The sequence below is a fragment of the Triticum aestivum genome, chromosome 7A, assembly GCF_018294505.1.
Source record: "Triticum aestivum cultivar Chinese Spring chromosome 7A, IWGSC CS RefSeq v2.1, whole genome shotgun sequence".
Lineage (NCBI taxonomy): Eukaryota > Viridiplantae > Streptophyta > Magnoliopsida > Poales > Poaceae > Triticum > Triticum aestivum.
The window spans coordinates 177,252,736-177,272,488 of NC_057812.1; the positions used below are offsets into that span (position 1 = coordinate 177,252,736).

Genomic DNA, 19,753 nt, shown 5'->3' on the forward strand with positions numbered 1-19,753 from the left:
TCATGATCATGCCCTTCGTCTTGATCTTCCTCATCATCATGTCAGGCATCACCGTCGTGATCATGTCCTGGAGATTCTTCGTCTTCTCGCCCGCCCTCGCCGCGGTGGTTGTCTTGCTGCCCTTCCTCATTTCTTTCCCGGCCCCCATGGACGACTTTATAGTCATCTTCATCACCTTGCCACCGATAGCCATCCATGAAACCACACAAGAGCAGGTGGTCCCGCACCTGCCTGGAATCCGGGTCCGGAATAAGGCTCTTCAGCTTGCATCTTCGACACGGACATCTTATCTCCGTCTCGTTCTTTTGAAGTATCTCGGCCTTCGCGGACCTCAAAAACCTATTCATGATGCCTTTGGTCATCGTGCGGACCATGGTCACCTGCGGGGTAGAGCAAAACGATATTTTAGAACCAAGAAAAATTTTGGCATGACTTTGCCTAAAAATAGGACAAAAAAGAATGCATAGTGCCGAATTCTCGCCGAAACGGAAATGAATCAACATTCCGGCAAAATATTGGCAACTATCGCATTTCAAATATCGGTACCTGCAAACACAAACATATATGCAACACCACAAACATACGTAGATCTAGCTAGGCCATAAAAAGTGCACGTGCACGTTCTTGGAGGAAGAAAAAAGTAGATCTACAACATAAAGAAAGCTTTCCCCTTACTTACCTATCAAAAAAGATAATTTAACCACTTAATTTGGGTGAATCTATGGGGCACCCCCTACAAATACACCATTAATAACCCTGGTTACTAATGGCGCACCTGCTAGGGATGCGCCATTACTAGTTTTACAAATATATATATATATATATATATATATATATATATATATATATTTGTAAGCCAGGGTGAAGAATAAGTAATTCTTCACCCCGGCCGATCGAGTCGAGTGATGGTCACCTAAAATCACATTCCACCGATGTAATTTTACGTGATGGAAACTGTTGGCTGGTCCTATGAGCTAGCCCACTCCATCATACTAAAAAAACATGCGAGCAGTTTTCTTATCACTCGTCGGCGTTCCTCTATCCACCGGACCCTTCCTATCTCGCTATTGCGGAGGCGGCGGCAGCGACGACGCCGGAGGGACGACCAGGAGGCGATGGCTACCTCCCTCGCGTGTGGAGTATTTCCCTTTCCCTCTCTCATGTGGAAGCGATTTGGAGGCGACGTGGGCGCTGCAAAGGTCCGGCGCAAGCTCGGCTGCGACAACGGACTTCTCCGACGCCCCTCTCCACAATTGGCGGTCCTCTCGCCGGTAAGAAGTCTCTCCTCCTATTATTCCTCTCTCATCCTCTATTAATTTCTGAATTTCTAGGTCAGGGTTACTGGTTTTTGGGAGGGGGTGGGGGTTGGGGGCAAGGGAAGAGGAAGGGAGCCCAAGGAATGAAATAAAAGAAATACTGAGAGCTTGTGTAGTACCTGCAAGGAAGAGGGTTGTGGTGTATACGGGTGTCCGAAGGCAAGATCAATTCAAGGAAGGCTTGTTCAGTTAATCCCTTCTCCAAGGGGATTGGACGGGTTTGAAGGGGATTGTGAGTATTTTGACTTACATGGGATTTAATCCCTCACAAAGCCCTGCAATCCCCTTCAAATCAAATGCCGGAGGGGAGGGGGAGGCCATGTGAGTTGTATCAAACTGTGGAGAAGGATGAACAACACTACAACATCAAACTTCGATCCAGTTGAGATCGATCTTTGTTTCTCATGGGGCATGTGAATTCTCTCTGCAATTTTGCTTTTCTGTAAAATTCACCTTCAAAAAATTGCACGAATTCGCAACCTTGTAGCTATGAATGATGCCTCTGAATGTTAGTAATGTTGTACATAAAGAACCAGCCAGTACCTAGGTGACAATACTATTTCTCCATGAATTTGTTAGTGGAAATATGCACAAACTTACGAGCTTCAAATCAGAGCGGGATTTTGTTTACACGAAATTTAGTTTTATGCTATTCTTAAGATAAGATTCGAAGTGATGACACCAGCCTTATCCTTTGTGAATTTATTAGGCAAATGAGGATTGAAATTCTGCCAAGAAATCTCAGAGCAGAAGATGTTTGCAAGGGACTTGGGAGACGAGGCAATGCTGCGCAGGCGAGAAAATGGCAAGTACGTTGTACTCACGGTTAGGCACAGAAGAATATATTGTCACCATAAGCTGGATGAGAAAATATACCTTGTTAATTAGTTTTTGATCCTTCAAACATGGCCAGCGTCCTTACCATTCGAGCTCCGTGACTGGGAGTTCCCCTTGGTGTATTTACGTACCACTTAACAATAATTAAACCAGTTGCTCGTAATATGATTAAGGCATGTGATTAATCTGTTTGGCTGAATTTATTCACAGGGAAAATCATCAGGTTGTGAGCAGATGTCTAAATGATCTGTTTCCATTGCACATATGTCAATAAGCAATACAAATTAGCGACCCTTTAAATTAAGGGCGCTATCCTTTCTTCTGGTCAATTACCTAGTGTTAATGTCTTATCTTGTGTGTACAACATGTTATTCTCTGTTCAGCTCACTGGCATGACCAATGTTAATTATTCAGTACGCTAATGAAATTCAAAAATAAAAAAAGCATGTTATATGATTAATTTAATTTTCTTGTTACATGCAGTTTGGATTCGTGGTTACCACCGGTCTCGAGTTAGATTTATTTCAATTGCAACCAGGTACACGTACATTGGACCCTCTTCCTGGCTGTCTCTCTAAACTGTTTTTGTTGAACTAGCAGAAACCTAACTTTTGATAGTAAAGATGTGTTTCCGCCCAATTCATACAGTAAGCCACGATAGTTACTTGGTACCGGTCATCAATTAGTCAATCTCATTCTTCCCCTACTATTGATTTGTATTGGCTTAACTACCGAAAACAAAAATTTCCCTTTTACCCCTAATAGTGGTCGATTTGCTCCTTCCAGGGAGGTCTATATTTGGCTAACTGTCTATCGGCTAGAGAAGTAGTGTCAATCAGTGAATAATTTTATTCTTATGCCTTATCTGAATATAGCTTTAGAAATTCTTAACATTGAATACATAATATACTTTATCTGTATGTGGTTAATCCTAATTTTTAAACATAATTCTATTTGTTAAATGTTGGCAGGCAGAGTGTTGTGAATTTGAATTTGGGTGTACATGATCTTACTAGCTTCTAATTCTACTGAGCCATACGGATGATGGTGTGTTTGCTCTCACACATTTATTCAAAGGATCATTGTGATGAATGATACCAATTCTAGGTTGCTGGTAATGCATTTTCACACCATCCGTATGCTTGTGGTAGTCAATATGATACAGGAGCATTAATCCGTGGATTTCGTTTTGGTTTTGACAGGAACTTGCATCCAATCCTTCTATTCCCAACTGGTGAGTTTATAGGTTGCAGTGTTTGTGGTGGTCTCCTCCTGATGGAGTTCAGTATATGCCCTTCTTGTTTACCTAAAAATCTCTTCTCTCCTAAGATCTTGTAGGAATCTTTCTTTTTTCCTTAAGAAGCATGCTACCAATGGACGTCAGATGTTCCAGCACCGAAAAGTTGGTGACCATGCTTGGGTGTTTCAGACTTCATATAAAAAGCATTTATTTTTTACTTTCAGGGATTGCTCCATCTTGCAGTTTATAATACGGCTGGACAATTACGATTTCACATATATCTGAAAAACCACAGCCCATCTGTGTTCTATAAACGTTGGTGTGGTCTTATGTGCACCAAGAATTCTGTCATTAACATAAGGTATTTTACACCCGCACTGCAAACTGTTGATAAATCTGATGTGTTGTTTGCACTGAGAATTCTTACATTTGCGTAAGGTATTTTACACTGGCGTTGTGAACTCATTGACGATTAGCATTCGTCAGCTAAGCACACCTTGATGTACGCAGCTTGTATATTAACAGGTCTTCAGAAAGGAGTATATCCAGTGTTTCTTCTCCTTACCTGTCACATGCCACAGCTGTGCGAGGATGTCGTCGGCCGTGTATTGGGTGATGGTGCGGTTGTTCTGCCGCCGGCTACTCTCCACAGGAGGAAGCACGTACGCAAGCATGTAATGGTCATTTCTTTTTGTAATTAGCATGTAATGGTCATTGGGTAGCACACGATGATCGATCCATATAGGATGCTATTAATCTGGACTTTCGCAATCTTTTAAACAGAACGTGATACTATAGTAGATTTGCTAGTTAATGATAAATAATTGATGGACATACGTTCGTATAGTGCAACCCAATAGCGCGTCTGCACAGTGCAATTAAGGCTTACTCTTACGTGGCCACTCTTCGGTTTTCTTACAGTCCGGAGGTGCGCACATGATGACCACGCCGTAAGTTTACACCGTCAACCTTTTGATTTTACGGTGGCAGTGGTTGTGGTGTGTGGGTTCCTTTTAGCCGTAATCTTACCCCACATGTTTTCCTTTCTTACGCTCTAGTGCACTACAACCTAGCCATGGGAGATGGGTGGGGTGAGGAATAAGAATTCCTCGCCCAGGGTGACGAATAGCGCGAAACTCTATTAGTAAGCCAGGGTGAAGAATAAGTAATTCTTCACCCCCGTCGATCGAGTCAAGTGATGGTCACCTAAAATCACATTCCACCGATGTAATTTTACGTGATGGAAACTGTTGGATGGTCCTATGAGCTAGCCCACTCCATCATACTAAAAAACATGCGAGCAGTTTTCTTATCACTCATCGGCGTTCCTCTCTCCATCGGACCCTTCCTATCTCGCCATTGCGGAGGCGGCAGCAGCGACGACGCCGGAGGGACGACCAAGAGGCGATGGCTACCTCTCTCGTGTGTGGAGTATTTCCCTTTCCCTCTCTCACGCGGCAGCGATTTGGAGGCGACGTGGGCGCTGCAAAGGTCCGGCGCAAGCTCGGCTGCGACAACGGACTTCTCCGACGCCCCTCTCCACAATTGGCGGTCCTCCCGCCGGTAAGAAGTCTCTCCTATTATTCCTCTCTCATCCTCCATTAATTTCTGAATTTCTAGGTCAGGGTTACTGGTTTTTGGGAGGGGGTGGGGGTGGGGGGCAAGGGAAGAGGAAGGGAGACCAAGGAATGAAATAAAAGAAATACTGAGAGCTTGTGTAGTACCTGCAAGGAAGAGGGTTATGGTGTAGACGGGCGTCCGAAGGCAGGATCAATTCAAGGAAGGCTTGTTCAGTTAATCCCTTCTCCAAGGGGATTGGACGGGTTTGAAGGGGATTGGGAGTATTTTGACTTACATGGGATTTAATCCCTCACAAAGCCCTGCAATCCCCTTCAAATCAAATGCCGGAGGGGAGGGGGGAGGCCATGTGAGTTGTATCAAACTGTGGATAAGGATGAACAACACTACAGCATCAAACTACGATCCAGTTGAGATCGATTTTTGTTTCTCATGGGGCATGTGAATTCGCTCTGCAATTTTGCTTTTCTGTAAAATTCACCTTCAAAAAATTGCACGAATTCGCAACCTTGTAGCTATGAATGATGCTTCTGAATGTTAGTAATGCTGTACATAAAGAACCAGCCAGTACCTAGGTGACAATACTATATCTCCATGAATTTGTTAGTGGAAATATGCACAAACTTACGAGCTTCAAATCAGAGCGGGATTTTGTTTACACGAAATTTAGTTTTATGCTATTCTTAAGACAAGATTCGAAGTGATGACACCAGCCTTATCCTTTGTGAATTTATTAGGCAAATGAGGATTGAAATTCTGCCAAGAAATCTTAGAGCAGAAGATGTTTGCAAGGGACTTGGAAGACGAGGGAATGCTGCGCAGGCGAGAAAATGGCAAGTACGTTGTACTCACGGTTAGGCACAGAAGAATATATTGTCACCATAAGCTGGATGAGAAAATATACCTTGTTAATTAGTTTTTGATCCTTCAAACATGGCCAGCGTCCTTACCATTCGAGCTCCGTGACTGGGAGTTCCCCTTGGTGTATTTACGTACCACTTAACAATAATTAAACCAGTTGCTCGTAATATGATTAAGGCATGTGATTAATCTGTTTGGCTGAATTTATTCATAGGGAAAATCATCAGGTTGTGAGCAGATGTCTAAATGATCTGTTTCCATTGCACATATGTCAATAAGCAATACAAATTAGCGACCCTTTAAATTAAGGGCGCTATCCTTTCTTCTGGTCAATTACCTAGTGTTAATGTCTTATCTTGTGTGTACAACATGTTATTCTCTGTTCAGCTCACTGGCATGACCAATGTTAATTATTCAGTACGCTAATGAAATTCAAAAATAAAAAAGCATGTTATATGATTAATTTAATTTTCTTGTTTCATGCAGTTTGGAGAAATTCGTGGTTACCAGCAGTCTCGAGTTAGATTTATTTCAATTGCAACCAGGTACACGTACACTGGACCCTCTTCCTGGCTGTCTCTCTAAACTGTTTTTGTTGAACTAGCATAAACCTAACTTTTGATAGTAAAGATGTGTTTCCGCCCAATTCATACAATAAGCCACGATAGTTACTTGGTACCGGTCATCAATTAGTCAATCTCATTCTTCCCTTACTATTGATTTGTATTGGCTTAACTACCGAAGACAAAAATTTCCCTTTTACCCCTAATAGTGGTCGATTTGCTCCTTCCAGGGAGGTCTATATTTGGCTAACTGTCTATCGGCTAGAGAAGTAGTGTCAATCAGTGAATATTTTTATTCTTATGCCTTATCTGAATATAGCTTTAGAAATTCTTAACATGGAATACATAATATACTTTATCTGTATGTGGTTAATCCTAATTTTTAAACATAATTCTATTTGTTAAATTTTGGCAGGCAGAGTGTTGTGAATTTGAATTTGGGTGTGCATGATCTTACTAGCTTCTAATTCTACTGAGCCATACGGATGATGGTGTGTTTGCTCTCACACATTTATTCAAAGGATCATTGTGATGAATGATACCAATTCTAGGTTGCTGGTAACGCATTTTCACACCATCCGTATGCTTGTGGTAGTCAATATGATACAGGAGCATTAATCCGTGGATTTCGTTTTGGTTTTGACAGGAACTTGCATCCAATGCTTCTATTCCCAACTGGTGAGTTTATAGGTTGCAGTGTTTGTGGTGGTCTCCTCCTGATGGAGCTCAGTATATGTCCTTCTTGTTTACCTAAAAATCTCTTCTCTCCTAAGATCTTGTAGGAATCTTTCTTTTTTCCTTAAGAAGCATGCTACCAATGGACGCCAGATGTTCCAGCACCGAAAAGTTGGTGACCATGCTTGGGTGTTTCAGAATTCATATGAAAAGCATTTATTTTTTACTTTCAGGGATTGCTCCATCTTGCAGTTTCTAATATGGCTGGACAATTACGATTTCACATATATCTGAAAAGCCACAGCCCATATGTGTTCTATAAACGTTGGTGTGGTCTTATGTGCACCAAGAATTCTGTCATTAACATAAGCTATTTTACACCTGCACTGCAAACTGTTGATAAATCTGATGTGTTGCTTGCTCTGAGAATTCTTACATTTGCGTAAGGTATTTTACACTGGCGTTGTGAACTCATTGACGATTAGCATTCATCAGCTAAGCACACCTTGATGTACGCAGCCTATATATTAACAGGTCTTCACAAAGAAGTATATTCAGTGTTTCTTCTCCTTACCTGTCACATGCCATAGCTGTGCGCAGATGTCGTCGGCCGTGTATTGGGTGATGGTGCGGTTGTTCTGCCGCTGGCTACTCTCCACCGGAGGAAGCACGTACGCAAGCATGTAATGGTCATTTCTTTTTGTAATTAGCATGTAATGGTCATTGGGTAGCACACGATGATCGATCCATACAGGATGCTATTAATCTGGAGTTTAACAATCTTTTAAACAGAACGTGATACCATAGTAGATTTGCTAGTTAATGATAAATAATTGCTGGACATACGTTCGTATAGTGCAACCCAATAGCACGTCTGCACAGTGCAGTTAAGGCTTACTCTTACGTGGCCACTCTTCGGTTTTCTTACAGTCCGTAGGTGCGCACACGATGACCACGCCGTAAGTTTACACCGTCAACCTTTTGATTTTACGGTGGCAGTGGCAGTGGTTGTGGCGCGTGGGTTCCTTTTCAGCCGTAATCTTACCCCACATGCTTTCCTTTCTTACGCTCTAGTGCTCTACAACCTGGCCATGGGAGATGGGTGGGGTGAGGACTAAGAATTCCTCGCCCAGGGTTTCGTGCTAGGGTTTCGCGCTATTCGTCACCCTAGGCGAGGAATTCTTATTCCTCACCCCACCCATCTCCCACGGCCAGGTTGTAGAGCACTAGAGCGTAAGAAAGGAAAGCATGTGGGGTAAGATTACGGCTGAAAAGGAACCCACGCGCCACAACCACTGCCACTGCCACCGTAAAATCAAAAGGTTGACGGTGTAAACTTACGGCGTGGTCATCGTGTGCGCACCTCCGGGCTGTAAGAAAACCAAAGAGTGGCCACGTAAGAGTAAGCCTTAACTGCACTGTGCAGACGTGCTATTGGGTTGCACTATACGAACGTATGTCCAGCAATTATTTATCATTAACTAGCAAATCTACTATGGTATCACGTTCTGTTTAAAAGATGGTTAAACTCCAGATTAATAGCATCCTGTATGGATTGATCATCGTGTGCTACCTAATGACCATTACATGCTAATTACAAAAAGAAATGACCATTACATGCTTGCGTACGTGCTTCCTCCGGTGGAGAGTAGCCGACGGCAGAACAACCGCACCATCACCCAATACACGGCCGACGACATCCTCGCACAGCTATGGCATGTGACAGGTAAGGAGAAGAAACACTGGATATACTCATTTCTAAAGACATGTTAATATACAGGCTGCGTACATCGAGGTGTGCTTAGCTGATGAATGCTAATTGTCAATGAGTTCACAACGCCAGTGTAAAATACCTTACGCAAATGTAAGAATTCTCAGTGCAAGCAACACATCAGATTTATCAACAGTTTGCAGTGCGGGTGTAAAATACCTTATGTTAATGACAGAATTCTTGGTGCACATAAGACCACACCAACGTTTATAGAACACAGATGGGCTGTGGTTTTTCAGATATATGTGAAATCGTAATTGTCCAGCCATATTAGAAACTGCAAGATGGAGCAATCCCTGAAAGTAAAAAATAAATGCTTTTCATATGAATTCTGAAACACCCAAGCATGGTCACCAACTTTTCGGTGCTGGAACATCTGGCGTCCATTGGTAGCATGCTTCTTAAGGAAAAAAGAAAGATTCCTACAAGATCTTAGGAGAGAAGAGATTTTTAGGTAAACAAGAAGGGCATATACTGAGCTCCATCAGGAGGAGACCACCACAAACACTGCAACCTATAAACTCATCAGTTGGGAATAGAAGGATTGGATGCAAGTTCCTGTCAAAACCAAAACGAAATCCACGGATTAATGCTCATGTATCATATTGACTACCACAAGCATACGGATGGTGTGAAAATGCATTACCAGCAACCTAGAATTGGTATCATTCATCACAATGATCCTTTGAATAAATGTGTGAGAGCAAACACACCATCATCCGTATGGCTCCGTAGAATTAGAAGCTAGTAAGATCATGCACACCCAAATTCAAATTCACAACACTCTGCCTGCCAACATTTAACAAATAGAATTATGTTTAAAAATTAGGATTAACCACATACAGATAAAGTATATTATGTATTCCATGTTAAGAATTTCTAAAGCTATATTCAGATAAGGCATAAGAATAAAAATATTCACTGATTGACACTACTTCTCTAGCCGATAGACAGTTAGCCAAATATAGACCTCCCTGGAAGGAGCAAATCGACCACTATTAGGGGTAAAAGGGAAATTTTTGTTTTCGGTAGTTAAGCCAATACAAATCAATAGTAAGGGAAGAATGAGATTGACTAATTGATGACCGATACCAAGTAACTATCGTGGCTTACTGTATGAATTGGGCGGAAACACATCTTTACTATCAAAAGTTAGGTTTATGCTAGTTCAACAAAAACAGTTTAGAGAGACAGCCAGGAAGAGGGTCCAGTGTACGTGTACCTGGTTGCAATTGAAATAAATCTAACTCGAGACTGGTGGTAACCACGAATTTCTCCAAACTGCATGAAACAAGAAAATTAAATTAATCATATAACATGCTTTTTTATTTTTGAATTTCATTAGCGTACTGAATAATTAACATTGGTCATGCCAGTGAGCTGAACAGAGAATAACATGTTGTACATACAAGATAAGACATTAACACTAGGTAATTGACCAGAAGAAAGGATAGCGCCCTTAATTTAAAAGGTCGCTAATTTGTATTGCTTATTGACATATGTGCAATGGAAACAGATCATTTAGACATCTGCTCACAACCTGATGATTTTCCCTGTGAATAAATTCAGCCAAACAGATTAATCACATGCCTTAATCATATTACGAGCAATTGGTTTAATTATTGTTAAGTGGTACGTTAAATACACCAAGGGAAACTCCCAGTCACGGAGCTCGAATGGTAAGGACGCTGGCCATGTTTGAAGGATCAAAAACTAATTAACAAGGTATATTTTCTCATCCAGCTTATGGTAACAATATATTCTTCTGTGCCTAACCGTGAGTACAACATACTTGCCATTTTCTCGCCTGTGCAGCATTGCCTCGTCTCCCAAGTCCCTTGCAAACATCTTCTACTCTGAGATTTCTTGGCAGAATTTCAATCCTCATTTGCCTAATAAATTCACAAAGGATAAGGCTGGTGTCATCACTTCAAATCTTATCTTAAGAATAGCATAAAACTAATTCTCAGTAGTGGCGCACCGTGGGTGTGGTGCGCCATTACTAGTTTGAGCTAGTAATGGAGCACTTCGCCCAAGTGCGCCATTACTACTTTTGGAAAAAAAAATAAAAAAAATTGTCAGTAGTGGCGCATCGAGCGTGTGGTGCGTCATTACTAGTTAAAACTATTAATGGCGCACTATGCCCTGATGCGCCATTAATAGTTTTGGAAAAATAAAAATAAATAAAATTTGCTAGTAATGACGCACCGTTTGTCTGGTGCGCCATTAGTAATGAGGACACTGGCGCACCACATACATGTGCGCCATTAATGTCCATATTAGTTATAGCCCTTTTCCTAGTATTGCCGTAGGCGCAAGCGAGGACACACACCCAATTATTTGCTTAACTAGTGAACCCGCTGCGCCAAATGACGCAGCGACTCATTGAATCTGTGCACATTGAAAAAAATTGTATAGTTTAATTGGTTTAGTTGTGGGCAAGCACATATGTTAGCAAATTTAAAACCCGTTGCACCAAATGGCACAAAGTCCTACTCCCTCCATTTTTATATACAAGGCCACAAATTTAAATTACATGTACCAAGATAAACTTCAATACATGTCTTGCAACTTAACTTTTCTTCTTATTTACTGGGACTATTAATACATCACATACATGCAAGAAAGCTGAGTGGAGGAAGTAGCTGAGTGTCATTATGACTGTATGCATGCAAATATTAAACAAGTTGCTAGTATAAGAAAACATCATCAAATTTTGCCTCGGTTACTGTTAGTGGCCTTATATGGATGCAAAATGTATATTTCATGTGGCCTTGTAGTATAAGTAAATGGAGGGAGTATTTAAAACCATGAATGCTTTGAAAATATTTGTTTGTGTTGATAAAATTAGGTTTTAGCAACCACTTAGATCCTGCTTCGAATCGGTTTATTTTTATACACCTGTATTTGTTTTACAAGTGTATCTTACCGGTCGTGTGCTAATTCCAGCTGAGAATCAAAACGACGGATCGCGGTCTGTGTATTTTACAAGCGTAAAAAGCGCTGGAAACGACATTCCAATCAAGGCTTTAGGATGCCAAATGCCACAAGTCATATTTCAAACCCGAAGTGCTTGAAAATGTTTGTCTTTGTCAATAAAATTTGGTTTTATGAAGCACTTAAGTACCAATTCAAACCCTTTAAAACCCCCTTAGATGTCAAATGATGCAAAATCCCAATTTACACCAAGAGTTATCTAACATGTTTTACATTTATCCTTTACATACAAGTGTTAGATACAATTTCACTGCACATAGAAATTTTCAAGCTTAAAAACAACGGTATATTCAAAAGAAATAACTTGATAGGAAATTATGCCTATTGCTAAACCACAACTTGACAACATTAATGTAAACCAAAGGTGGAGGTCGTTTGCAGCCACCCCGGCGATGGAGTGAAGGCCTTGGTGCTCGGCTCGAAATACCATTGCATTGTGTCATTTCCAGATGTTCCATAGAATGGCCATGAGCACTGTGGAGCGGGTTTTATTTGTCAGCTGGCCATTCGCTTGCAGAATACTGATCTATCTTTAACGTCTTAGATTTCCTACAGGAGGGAGTAGTTCCCACAGCGAGAGTATCGACTCTTGTTTTTCTTTTCAGCCGGTAGCTTGATGGTTCAGATACTGGGGGCATTTCTTGATATTGATGTATCAGAGGACAGTTACCAGATGAACAGCAGATGCATAAATCACAAAGATACGAGGATTAAATAGCTCAGCAGTTTTGTCAGCGCCGACAAAGAAGTTTTTCATATGATAACTACTGCGACGTAATACGCCAAGTAACTAGCATGACACCACAACAAGATGTAACTACAATTATGGCCAGTTGCACAAGGAATGCAAAGCTCACTAGGTTGACAAAAATAGGGGTGGCTCACTAGTGGCCTGAGCAACTCATGAAAACAAACTGTAGTGCGTCGTGGCGTGGAGAACACAGCTACAGAAAATAGTGATGTGTATTACTCGACTAAACGCTTAGGGTAGCCTGATGTAGTGTCAGTAACAGTCTAAATCCTTCTTTTTCTCAATGTAAATCAATCCACATGATGTAGTATGCAATACTAGATTACTTCATGCTGATTCTGCATCAACCTTTGCTTTTTAGTATTACTTCATGGTGATTCTGCATCAACCTTTGCTTTTTAGTACGTTATTGTTCACTGTCAACTAGATATATGTTCATAAAACTTTCTAGAATACGCACGAGTGTGTGTATCGTATATTAAAGGAGGAGATATGTTCATAAAACTAGATGGTAGCAAATGACACATAACTTACAAATTCTCCATGAGATCAGAACTGCACCTATAGTATGCTTATGAACAAATGGCATATTCCAGTCCAAGACACGGAAAACAAGATTATACTCACAGGAGACAGAGCAGAAGTAGCGTTGCAAGCTCACAGAGCAAGAAGTAGAGCAACAGTTTTAGCTTGCATGAACAAGTGGAGCAAATTGCTCAGAGGTACATCTGTGGCTACCCTTGTACCCCTTTCGACTCCTTCTATCAATGGAATGACACGCAAGCTTTCGCGTATTTGCGAAAAAAGTAACGCAAAATAATATAACAATTCAGGTAACAAATACTTAATAGTTTCTAAATGCGTAAGCACATAGTACCATCTATATATGACTTTCAAATATAACAAGATTTTGCATCCTAAAGATAATTCCAGTAGTCGAACTAAGAACAAGGAACCACACCAAAACCGAACAACTGACCATACACATGAATACATGATGGTCTAAACTTTTAGCAATAATCATGTCCGCTTGCCTGACCTGAATTCTGCATTTGAGGAGTCTAATGGGCCTAGAGCTCTAGACTAATAATGGGATAAGAAGCTGAAACTCAAACTCCATTCAGTGTAGCATTCCTGAAAGGAGGTTCAGACTTCAGACATGGACATGCGCCAGTTGCTGCTTTGAGGTCTGTATTTGTTTCAACTGGCAAGCTACAAAATAAGGATTGTGACCAGTTCCTTCTTTCCTCCATTCTACCGCCTCTCCAGTAGGCACGCCTGCCTTGCTGCCCACAACATTGTAGACCGACCGACGCCCCACAACTTCCGCCATCGGCCCAGTAAAAAATACAACTAAATTATGGGATTCATGCATTGTCAATGAAACTACAAAAGAAATCCGAAACTAACAGAAAAGTTCAGACTTAAATGATCAACAAGTGCAGAGTCCGAAAATATCATTCATTATCATTTGTACTGTAAAAAAGGGTTAGAGAGAAAAATTAATGAAGACCAGTCACATATTGACATATACCTATTCAGATCACTCCCTCTCCAGCATTGGCAATGCTCACTAGATCTTTATAAATCTGGGTACTTGTTTGAGTTAAAAATAACAAAAGGGAATTCAGAAAGGAGTTCAAAATATATAGCATTGGAGGGTTAGATTCAATTTAACCTCTTGTACCTCCTGTGCATGTGTGAATTAAGGAGTAGCAAGCACAGGAACAGCAAAATTCAGAGATGACAGAAAATCAAGGAACAAATTACACAGAACTATGGAGCTAAAATACAACTATTTAGAACAAGGCACTGTTAAAAAAGACAACATAGTTCAGCAAGTCATGAACATAAATACTGCAGGATTTAGATACCACTTACATACTGTAAATTCAGTTGGCAACAAGACAGACAAATTGCACTTAGATTTCAAGGAAAATATGACTACTCCACACTGTAAATCATCAACATTGACACTATAATAACTGTTTACTCCACACTGTAAATAGACAGAACAATTTTTTTTTGCCACATCTTGAATCTGCTCTGCAACCTATGAACTTGTAGTTGTTCTGCAGATTATCAAGAGCAGTGAAACTGTTTTGATTTACAAACATAGTTACTCCTACGACTTATCTGTGGTTGCCTAGATCATAACTGCTTATCTTATAGCCTAATACAAAAAGATAAGAGCAGTTTTAACATGTTCCATCACAGGAAACAGAGCAGAATTAGTACTGGTGCAGCAGTGAATGCAAGGTTCAGAAAATCCATCACAGGAGCAAGAAGAACAACAACAGTTTTAGTAGCTTGCATGAACAAGTGGAGCAAATTGCTCAGAGGTACATCCGTGGCGATCGTACATGGACGAACTAATACATCAGCCAGTGAGTATCCTCGTATACACTTTGAAAAAAAAATCAACATCGGACTTAGTAGACGCTTGCAGGCGAGAAGAAGTTGCTATGCCCTCCAGCATGAAGATTGGCCGCGGCATTGCACCTCTTCTCCTTCTCGAGCGCCTCTTCGGCCTTCCACGCTTCTTCAAATGGATCGAAGGAGCACGGCCGCGGTTTGAACAAGTGGTCCTGTCCCTGAAGCGATGGAGCGTCAAGATCCGACGCGGCATTGTACCTCTTCTCCTTGTCAGCATCATGGAAGGCAGGGTAATCGGACTGCAGCACGCCTTGGTCCAAGGCATCCAGGTACAGAGGTTCCTGTTGGCCCATCTCCACGCGAGAGTTGGCTCCAGTGATTGGCTCAACTTCAATTGGATCGTCTTCCATCATTCTCATTAGTTCTTCAAGATCAAAACCATATTCCTCCCAATCCGGCAAATCGGAAATAGGCCCCAATGGCTCAAAGACATCCTTTTCAGTTGTGCTCCTTGCAATGCTTGAGCCAGCCTCTTGTGATTGGGTGGACTCCAGCACATCTGACTGGGAGGAAATCTCAGGAGCTTGAGCAACGTCGGAGCGGCTGGATGTTGTAGTGGACTCGCATGATGCTTGTGCATACTGAACAGGGAAGTTGGTGTGAGCCAGCGGGCCATGCATTGCTCTGGCTGCCTCATCATACATCATTGCTGTTAGTAGCTCCGACCGGGAGATCTTCCTCCACTTGTAACCCGAGAAGCTCATCGATTGTGCAACAGAACCGGTCCATGTCGTCGTCAGCTTCAGGTACGGACTCATCCGGCAAGAAATCCGGTGCTGCAGCGGTGAACGACGGTGTGGCAGGTGCCGGGACGGGGACAGCACCGCGCATCCTCTTCTTGGGGCGCGGAGGATGAGGATCGGCGGCGGCAGCCGGCGCTGGCCTCTTCTGCGCGTGCGTGCTCGGGGTCACGGCCTCTGGTTGCTGTTGCTGAAGCTTGTATGCTTCCGATTCCTGGCGGGCCGCGTCAGGAGCATGCTGAGTCAAGTGCATCTTGCAGAACACCTTCACCCCGTCGGAGACGGTGGCCTCCGGCAGCAGGCACCGGTATTCCTCCATGACCCAGCCCGTGGACTTGCCCTTCTTCTTGAAGGACAGGTTCTTGACCTCGCCGACCTTGACTCCCGCGTGGCAAATCTCCGTGGTCTTCTGTATGGTCCATGTGCCGCCGCCGGCGCCGCGCACGCTCTGGAGCTTGCTCCCGTTCTTGCTCTTGCACGTGGTAAAGAAGAACCGGTCGCCGCTGCTCACGGCCTGCGGCACGGGCGCGTACCGGGCGGCCAGATCCTTGGGCTCGCAGCCGGAGATTTCGACGCGGTGGATGAGCTTGTCGACGGCATGCAGCGTCTCGCCGGAGAGGAGGCGTGGCAGGTAGTAGGTGACGGCGTCCACTTCCGTAGGGCTCAGCCGGTAGTGGTGGAAGATGTCGTCGACGTCGAGCCCCTCCATCCCGGCCGGCGGCTGCCCGATCTGCTGCTAGGGTTCTACTGCAGCTAGGAAAGGGTGATGTCGATCGAGGGCGCGCGACTGGGATTTGGGAGAGGTTTGTCTGCGGGATCGGGAAGGTGTTGTGGTACGCGCAGGTGGTCTTTGCTGATATTTAAAGCCGCTGCACTACGCGATGGAGGACGCGTAAGATTTCCTTTTTTCTGAATCCGACTATGTCCCCAGTTCAGTTTCCCGTCAGTTATCTGAAACTTGCAGCTCCCGCTTGCTTTCATTTTCTGGAAATTTCCGTCAATCTGATCATGATGCGGTGCTGAAAATGTAGAGGATAGATGCCGTGCTAATTGTGATTCTTGATTTTGAGTATTACAAGTCCTTCCTATTTCTTTTCCGGGTGCATTTATTTGAACCATGCCCTCGGACCTTATGGGCGATAATACTGTATAATTTACCTTCACGGACATTGTTAACAGCCGCAAGCAGATTCAGCACAGAGAGAAATTGTTGGCCCCTGTCCTCACCGATGCACGATTCACGCCATGTCTTTTCAGAATGCTCCAACTGCGTGTGCAATTAACGCCGGTCATGGAGTATATAGCAAAAAAAACTACCACATTACAGGCTAGGGTTACAAAACACTATCACTTTTTTAATCTTTTAAAAATTTACCATAAAATTGGTTGACTGTTCCAAAAAACACTAATAGCTCGATGATTAAAATTTGATCCGGATTATGACAGGGCGGGCCCACATGTTAGGTTGACCGTTAACTCTAACGTTATGACAAGTGGGCCCCCAAGTCAGCTTCTTTGCCCATCAATGGCCGTCGGGAGGGGAGGCATGGTGGGGGAGGAGGTGCACTTGAGGCCATTAGGAGGGGAGGATGAGCTCGCCGGCTCAAGCCCCGACCAGATCAGGCTGCCCACGACCGCAATACGCGTCCATGGTTGACCATGGTGGGGCTGCCGACGCAGCAGTGAGCAGCAGCCGTAGGCAGCCGCAGCGGCAGCAACAGGCAACAACGGTGAGCAGCGACGGCGGCGGAGACCGAAGTTGCGGTCCGCACCCTGTGCACAACGCTGGATTCCGACGAGACACGGCGGCGTGACGGCTTTTAGGCCGCGATCGAGCGGATCCGGGCGGCGGCAGTAGTAGGCGCTGGACGGGAGACTGACGGAGGTGCGGGAGGAGCTCCTCACAGCAAGTGGCCAGGGCAGCAACACTCGAGGTGGGCCTAGCTCGCTGGCCGTCAACGGGACTCGTGGTAGGTGCTGATGGCGCGGGGCATCGTGCTCGCTCATGCGAGCAGTTAGCGGCGGCGATGTGAATAAGGAGGATGGGTGGTTTCCAGATGCAAGCAGCTGCTGCTTGCCATTGGCCATGGCCGCCACATCCACGGCCAAAGCAACGCCCAGAGGAGCGGCGATGAGCTCGGTGGCGAGGACCCGATTGCTTTTTGTATTTTTTTACAGGGACCCGATTGCTTTTTAAAAAATATAACAGGGACCTGACTGCTTCTTTAAAGATATTTGGGTCCCACCTGTCATAACCTATCAACAGTCAACTTAACGTTTAAACCTAACGATCAACCTGACGAGTGGGTCCGAGCTATCATAATCTAGTCTAAAACTTAACTGCTCAACCGTTAGTGTTTTTTGAAACAACCAATCAATTTTGTGGTAGGTTTTTGAAAGATTAAGAAAAGTGATAGTTTTTTATAGCCCTAGCCTGTGATGTGATAGTTTTTTGCTATATACTTCCGGCCATGGCACCACCTGCGGGATGCTGCCGATTCACCAATGCACGATTCACGTCATGTCTCCAAGTCAGAATGGAGTTAACAGTCAAGTGGCCTGAGAGCATGCTTGGATACGTTTTAGTCCCATGACTAAAAGTAGTGGGACTAAAACTTGCTAGTCTCATCCATGCTTGGATCCAAATACTAAAGAGACTAAAATCTAGTTATTGAGCATTTATTATCCTCCAAACCCTCCAATCCAGAACTAAGGAGAGGAATTAAATGAGGAGAGAGAGAGCTAATACATATTTTAGTAGGTTTCCCATGACTAAAAGATTTTAGCCTCAAGACTAGTCCTAGCCTCTTTTTAGTCAGGGGTGCTTGGAACTTTAGCCTCTAAAAGAGACTATTTTTAGTCAGACTAAAAATAGTCCCTTGTATCCAAGCACCCTCTGAAACTTGTATGTCACCCAGCAATGCTAGGAATGCATCACCAAGACCAGTGCAGACCATAGTACTCACCAAAGCCTAGAGCGTTGTACATACAAAAAGAAGGCCAGAAAACTATGATATCATTCATCAGGATACACTACCAAACCCCCAAAATTCCCATTGCACAATCTAAGACTAGTCACAGTGGGGAGTAACTTAGAGTAGTAACATGCATATGTTACTAGTCTATGTTACTACCTCCACAGTGAGTAGTAACATATGTGTTGTGTCATGCATCACTTCATTTATTAGGTTGTAGACTCATTTTTTCTTAATATGTGTGATGTTACAGTAACTAGCTATGTTACCACATGCCTCTTTTTCTTCATTAATTACATGCCACATCATCTATTTTGCTTAGATAAGTGTGATGTTAGCACCTATGTTACTCCCACTGTGGGTAGTCTGAGTAAGACATCCGACTACTACACTTCCGGCGGGGTCCCACCCCTCATCGCTGACGCTGGATCAGGCAGAAGAACGGGCACGGTATGACATCCTCGTGCCGCCCGCCTGCCGTCGGGCTAGCACACATTAACGGCAGCGGCTACGCGGTCGAGGGATCCGCCGTCCCCCGCGATGAGCAGCGGTAGCGTCACGACGGCCGGTGCGACACGCATGGCCAGTGTGAATTCTGGGTGGGGAAGAGCTTTGACGAGGTCATTGTAGAGGCTCGTCGACAGGAACTTGCGAGCCGCCGGGCTGGTGTGGCGCGACATGTCCATCCTCCCCTGCCCCGCCTCATGTTGCGCCCGCGGTTGTCGTGAACCCACGCCGGAGATCCCACCCAACCTGGTGGCACTCAGAGAGGCAAGCAACCCCGATGACATGTTCGACCTCTTCTAGGCGATCTGCGAGTCCGCGGCGGCTCAGGGGTGGGTTCCGCCTCACGCGCCTCGCGACCCAGATGACATGCCGGGGTGGAACAAGGCCCTCCGCCTGTCCATGAAGGCAGCGACGACGGCGAGGAAGACAACAACCTCAACTTCCTCGGCGTGGGTAGCAGCGACGACGATGACGACGATGGCCCGGGTGACGACGATGGCGGTGAG

The 19,753-nt window shown here is 43.8% G+C and overlaps 3 protein-coding genes and 1 long non-coding RNA gene across 7 annotated transcripts; 2 read left to right on the forward strand and 2 right to left on the reverse strand.

The window, feature by feature from the left end:
- The first annotated feature begins 927 nt into the window (after positions 1-927).
- On the forward strand, positions 928-3,707 carry LOC123152660 (uncharacterized). The gene is made up of 5 exons (XM_044572154.1): positions 928-1,271; positions 2,026-2,125; positions 2,637-2,691; positions 3,125-3,267; positions 3,356-3,707. Exons 1-4 carry the CDS (start codon positions 1,003-1,005, stop codon positions 3,136-3,138), a joined length of 438 nt encoding a protein of 145 aa, XP_044428089.1. The 5' UTR covers positions 928-1,002; the 3' UTR covers positions 3,139-3,267; positions 3,356-3,707.
- A 769-nt stretch (positions 3,708-4,476) lies between these two features.
- LOC123152659 (uncharacterized) lies at positions 4,477-8,154 on the forward strand. 4 transcript variants are annotated; one of them, XR_006476288.1, is made up of 6 exons: positions 4,477-4,853; positions 4,890-4,956; positions 5,709-5,808; positions 6,319-6,377; positions 6,811-6,953; positions 7,042-8,154. XR_006476288.1 is itself a non-coding variant. In XM_044572153.1 (4 exons), exons 1-4 carry the CDS (start codon positions 4,634-4,636, stop codon positions 6,860-6,862), a joined length of 534 nt encoding a protein of 177 aa, XP_044428088.1. In that variant the 5' UTR covers positions 4,477-4,633; the 3' UTR covers positions 6,863-7,642. The 4 variants fall into 4 exon arrangements, 1 of the variants encoding a protein (XP_044428088.1); XR_006476286.1 differs by having other exon boundaries at positions 4,477-4,956; positions 7,042-7,642; XR_006476287.1 differs by having other exon boundaries at positions 4,477-4,956; positions 6,811-6,946; positions 7,042-7,642.
- A 652-nt stretch (positions 8,155-8,806) lies between these two features.
- Positions 8,807-11,035, reverse strand: LOC123146956 (uncharacterized). Its single transcript, XR_006472997.1, has 4 exons — positions 10,634-11,035; positions 10,064-10,122; positions 9,488-9,630; positions 8,807-9,399 (listed from the first exon to the last, which is right to left on the reverse strand). It is a non-coding gene; the product is annotated as an uncharacterized lncRNA (long non-coding RNA).
- A 3,986-nt stretch (positions 11,036-15,021) lies between these two features.
- LOC123146955 (uncharacterized) lies at positions 15,022-16,976 on the reverse strand. The gene is made up of 2 exons (XM_044566212.1): positions 15,812-16,976; positions 15,022-15,672 (listed from the first exon to the last, which is right to left on the reverse strand). The coding sequence occupies exons 1-2, from the start codon at positions 16,472-16,474 to the stop codon at positions 15,022-15,024; spliced, it is 1,314 nt and encodes a 437-aa protein (XP_044422147.1). The 5' UTR covers positions 16,475-16,976.
- Positions 16,977-19,753: the final 2,777 nt, after the last annotated feature.

Bases quoted from the DNA above. Each gene is read 5' to 3' on its own strand.
- LOC123152660 (XM_044572154.1), top strand. From the start codon at position 1,003: ATGCGAGCAGTTTTCTTATCACTCGTCGGCGTTCCTCTATCCACCGGA. The intron at 1,272-2,025 runs GTAAGAAGTCTC...TGAATTTATTAG, and splicing joins AATTGGCGGTCCTCTCGCCG to GCAAATGAGGATTGAAATTC. The intron at 2,126-2,636 runs GTACGTTGTACT...TGTTACATGCAG, and splicing joins CGCAGGCGAGAAAATGGCAA to TTTGGATTCGTGGTTACCAC.
- LOC123152659 (XM_044572153.1), top strand. From the start codon at position 4,634: ATGGAAACTGTTGGATGGTCCTATGAGCTAGCCCACTCCATCATACTA. The intron at 5,809-6,318 runs GTACGTTGTACT...TGTTTCATGCAG, and splicing joins CGCAGGCGAGAAAATGGCAA to TTTGGAGAAATTCGTGGTTA. The intron at 6,378-6,810 runs GTACACGTACAC...AAATTTTGGCAG, and splicing joins TTTATTTCAATTGCAACCAG to GCAGAGTGTTGTGAATTTGA.
- LOC123146955 (XM_044566212.1), bottom strand. From the start codon at position 16,474: ATGGAGGGGCTCGACGTCGACGACATCTTCCACCACTACCGGCTGAGC. The intron at 15,673-15,811 runs ACCGCTGCAGCA...CTACTAACAGCA, and splicing joins CACCTGCCACACCGTCGTTC to ATGATGTATGATGAGGCAGC.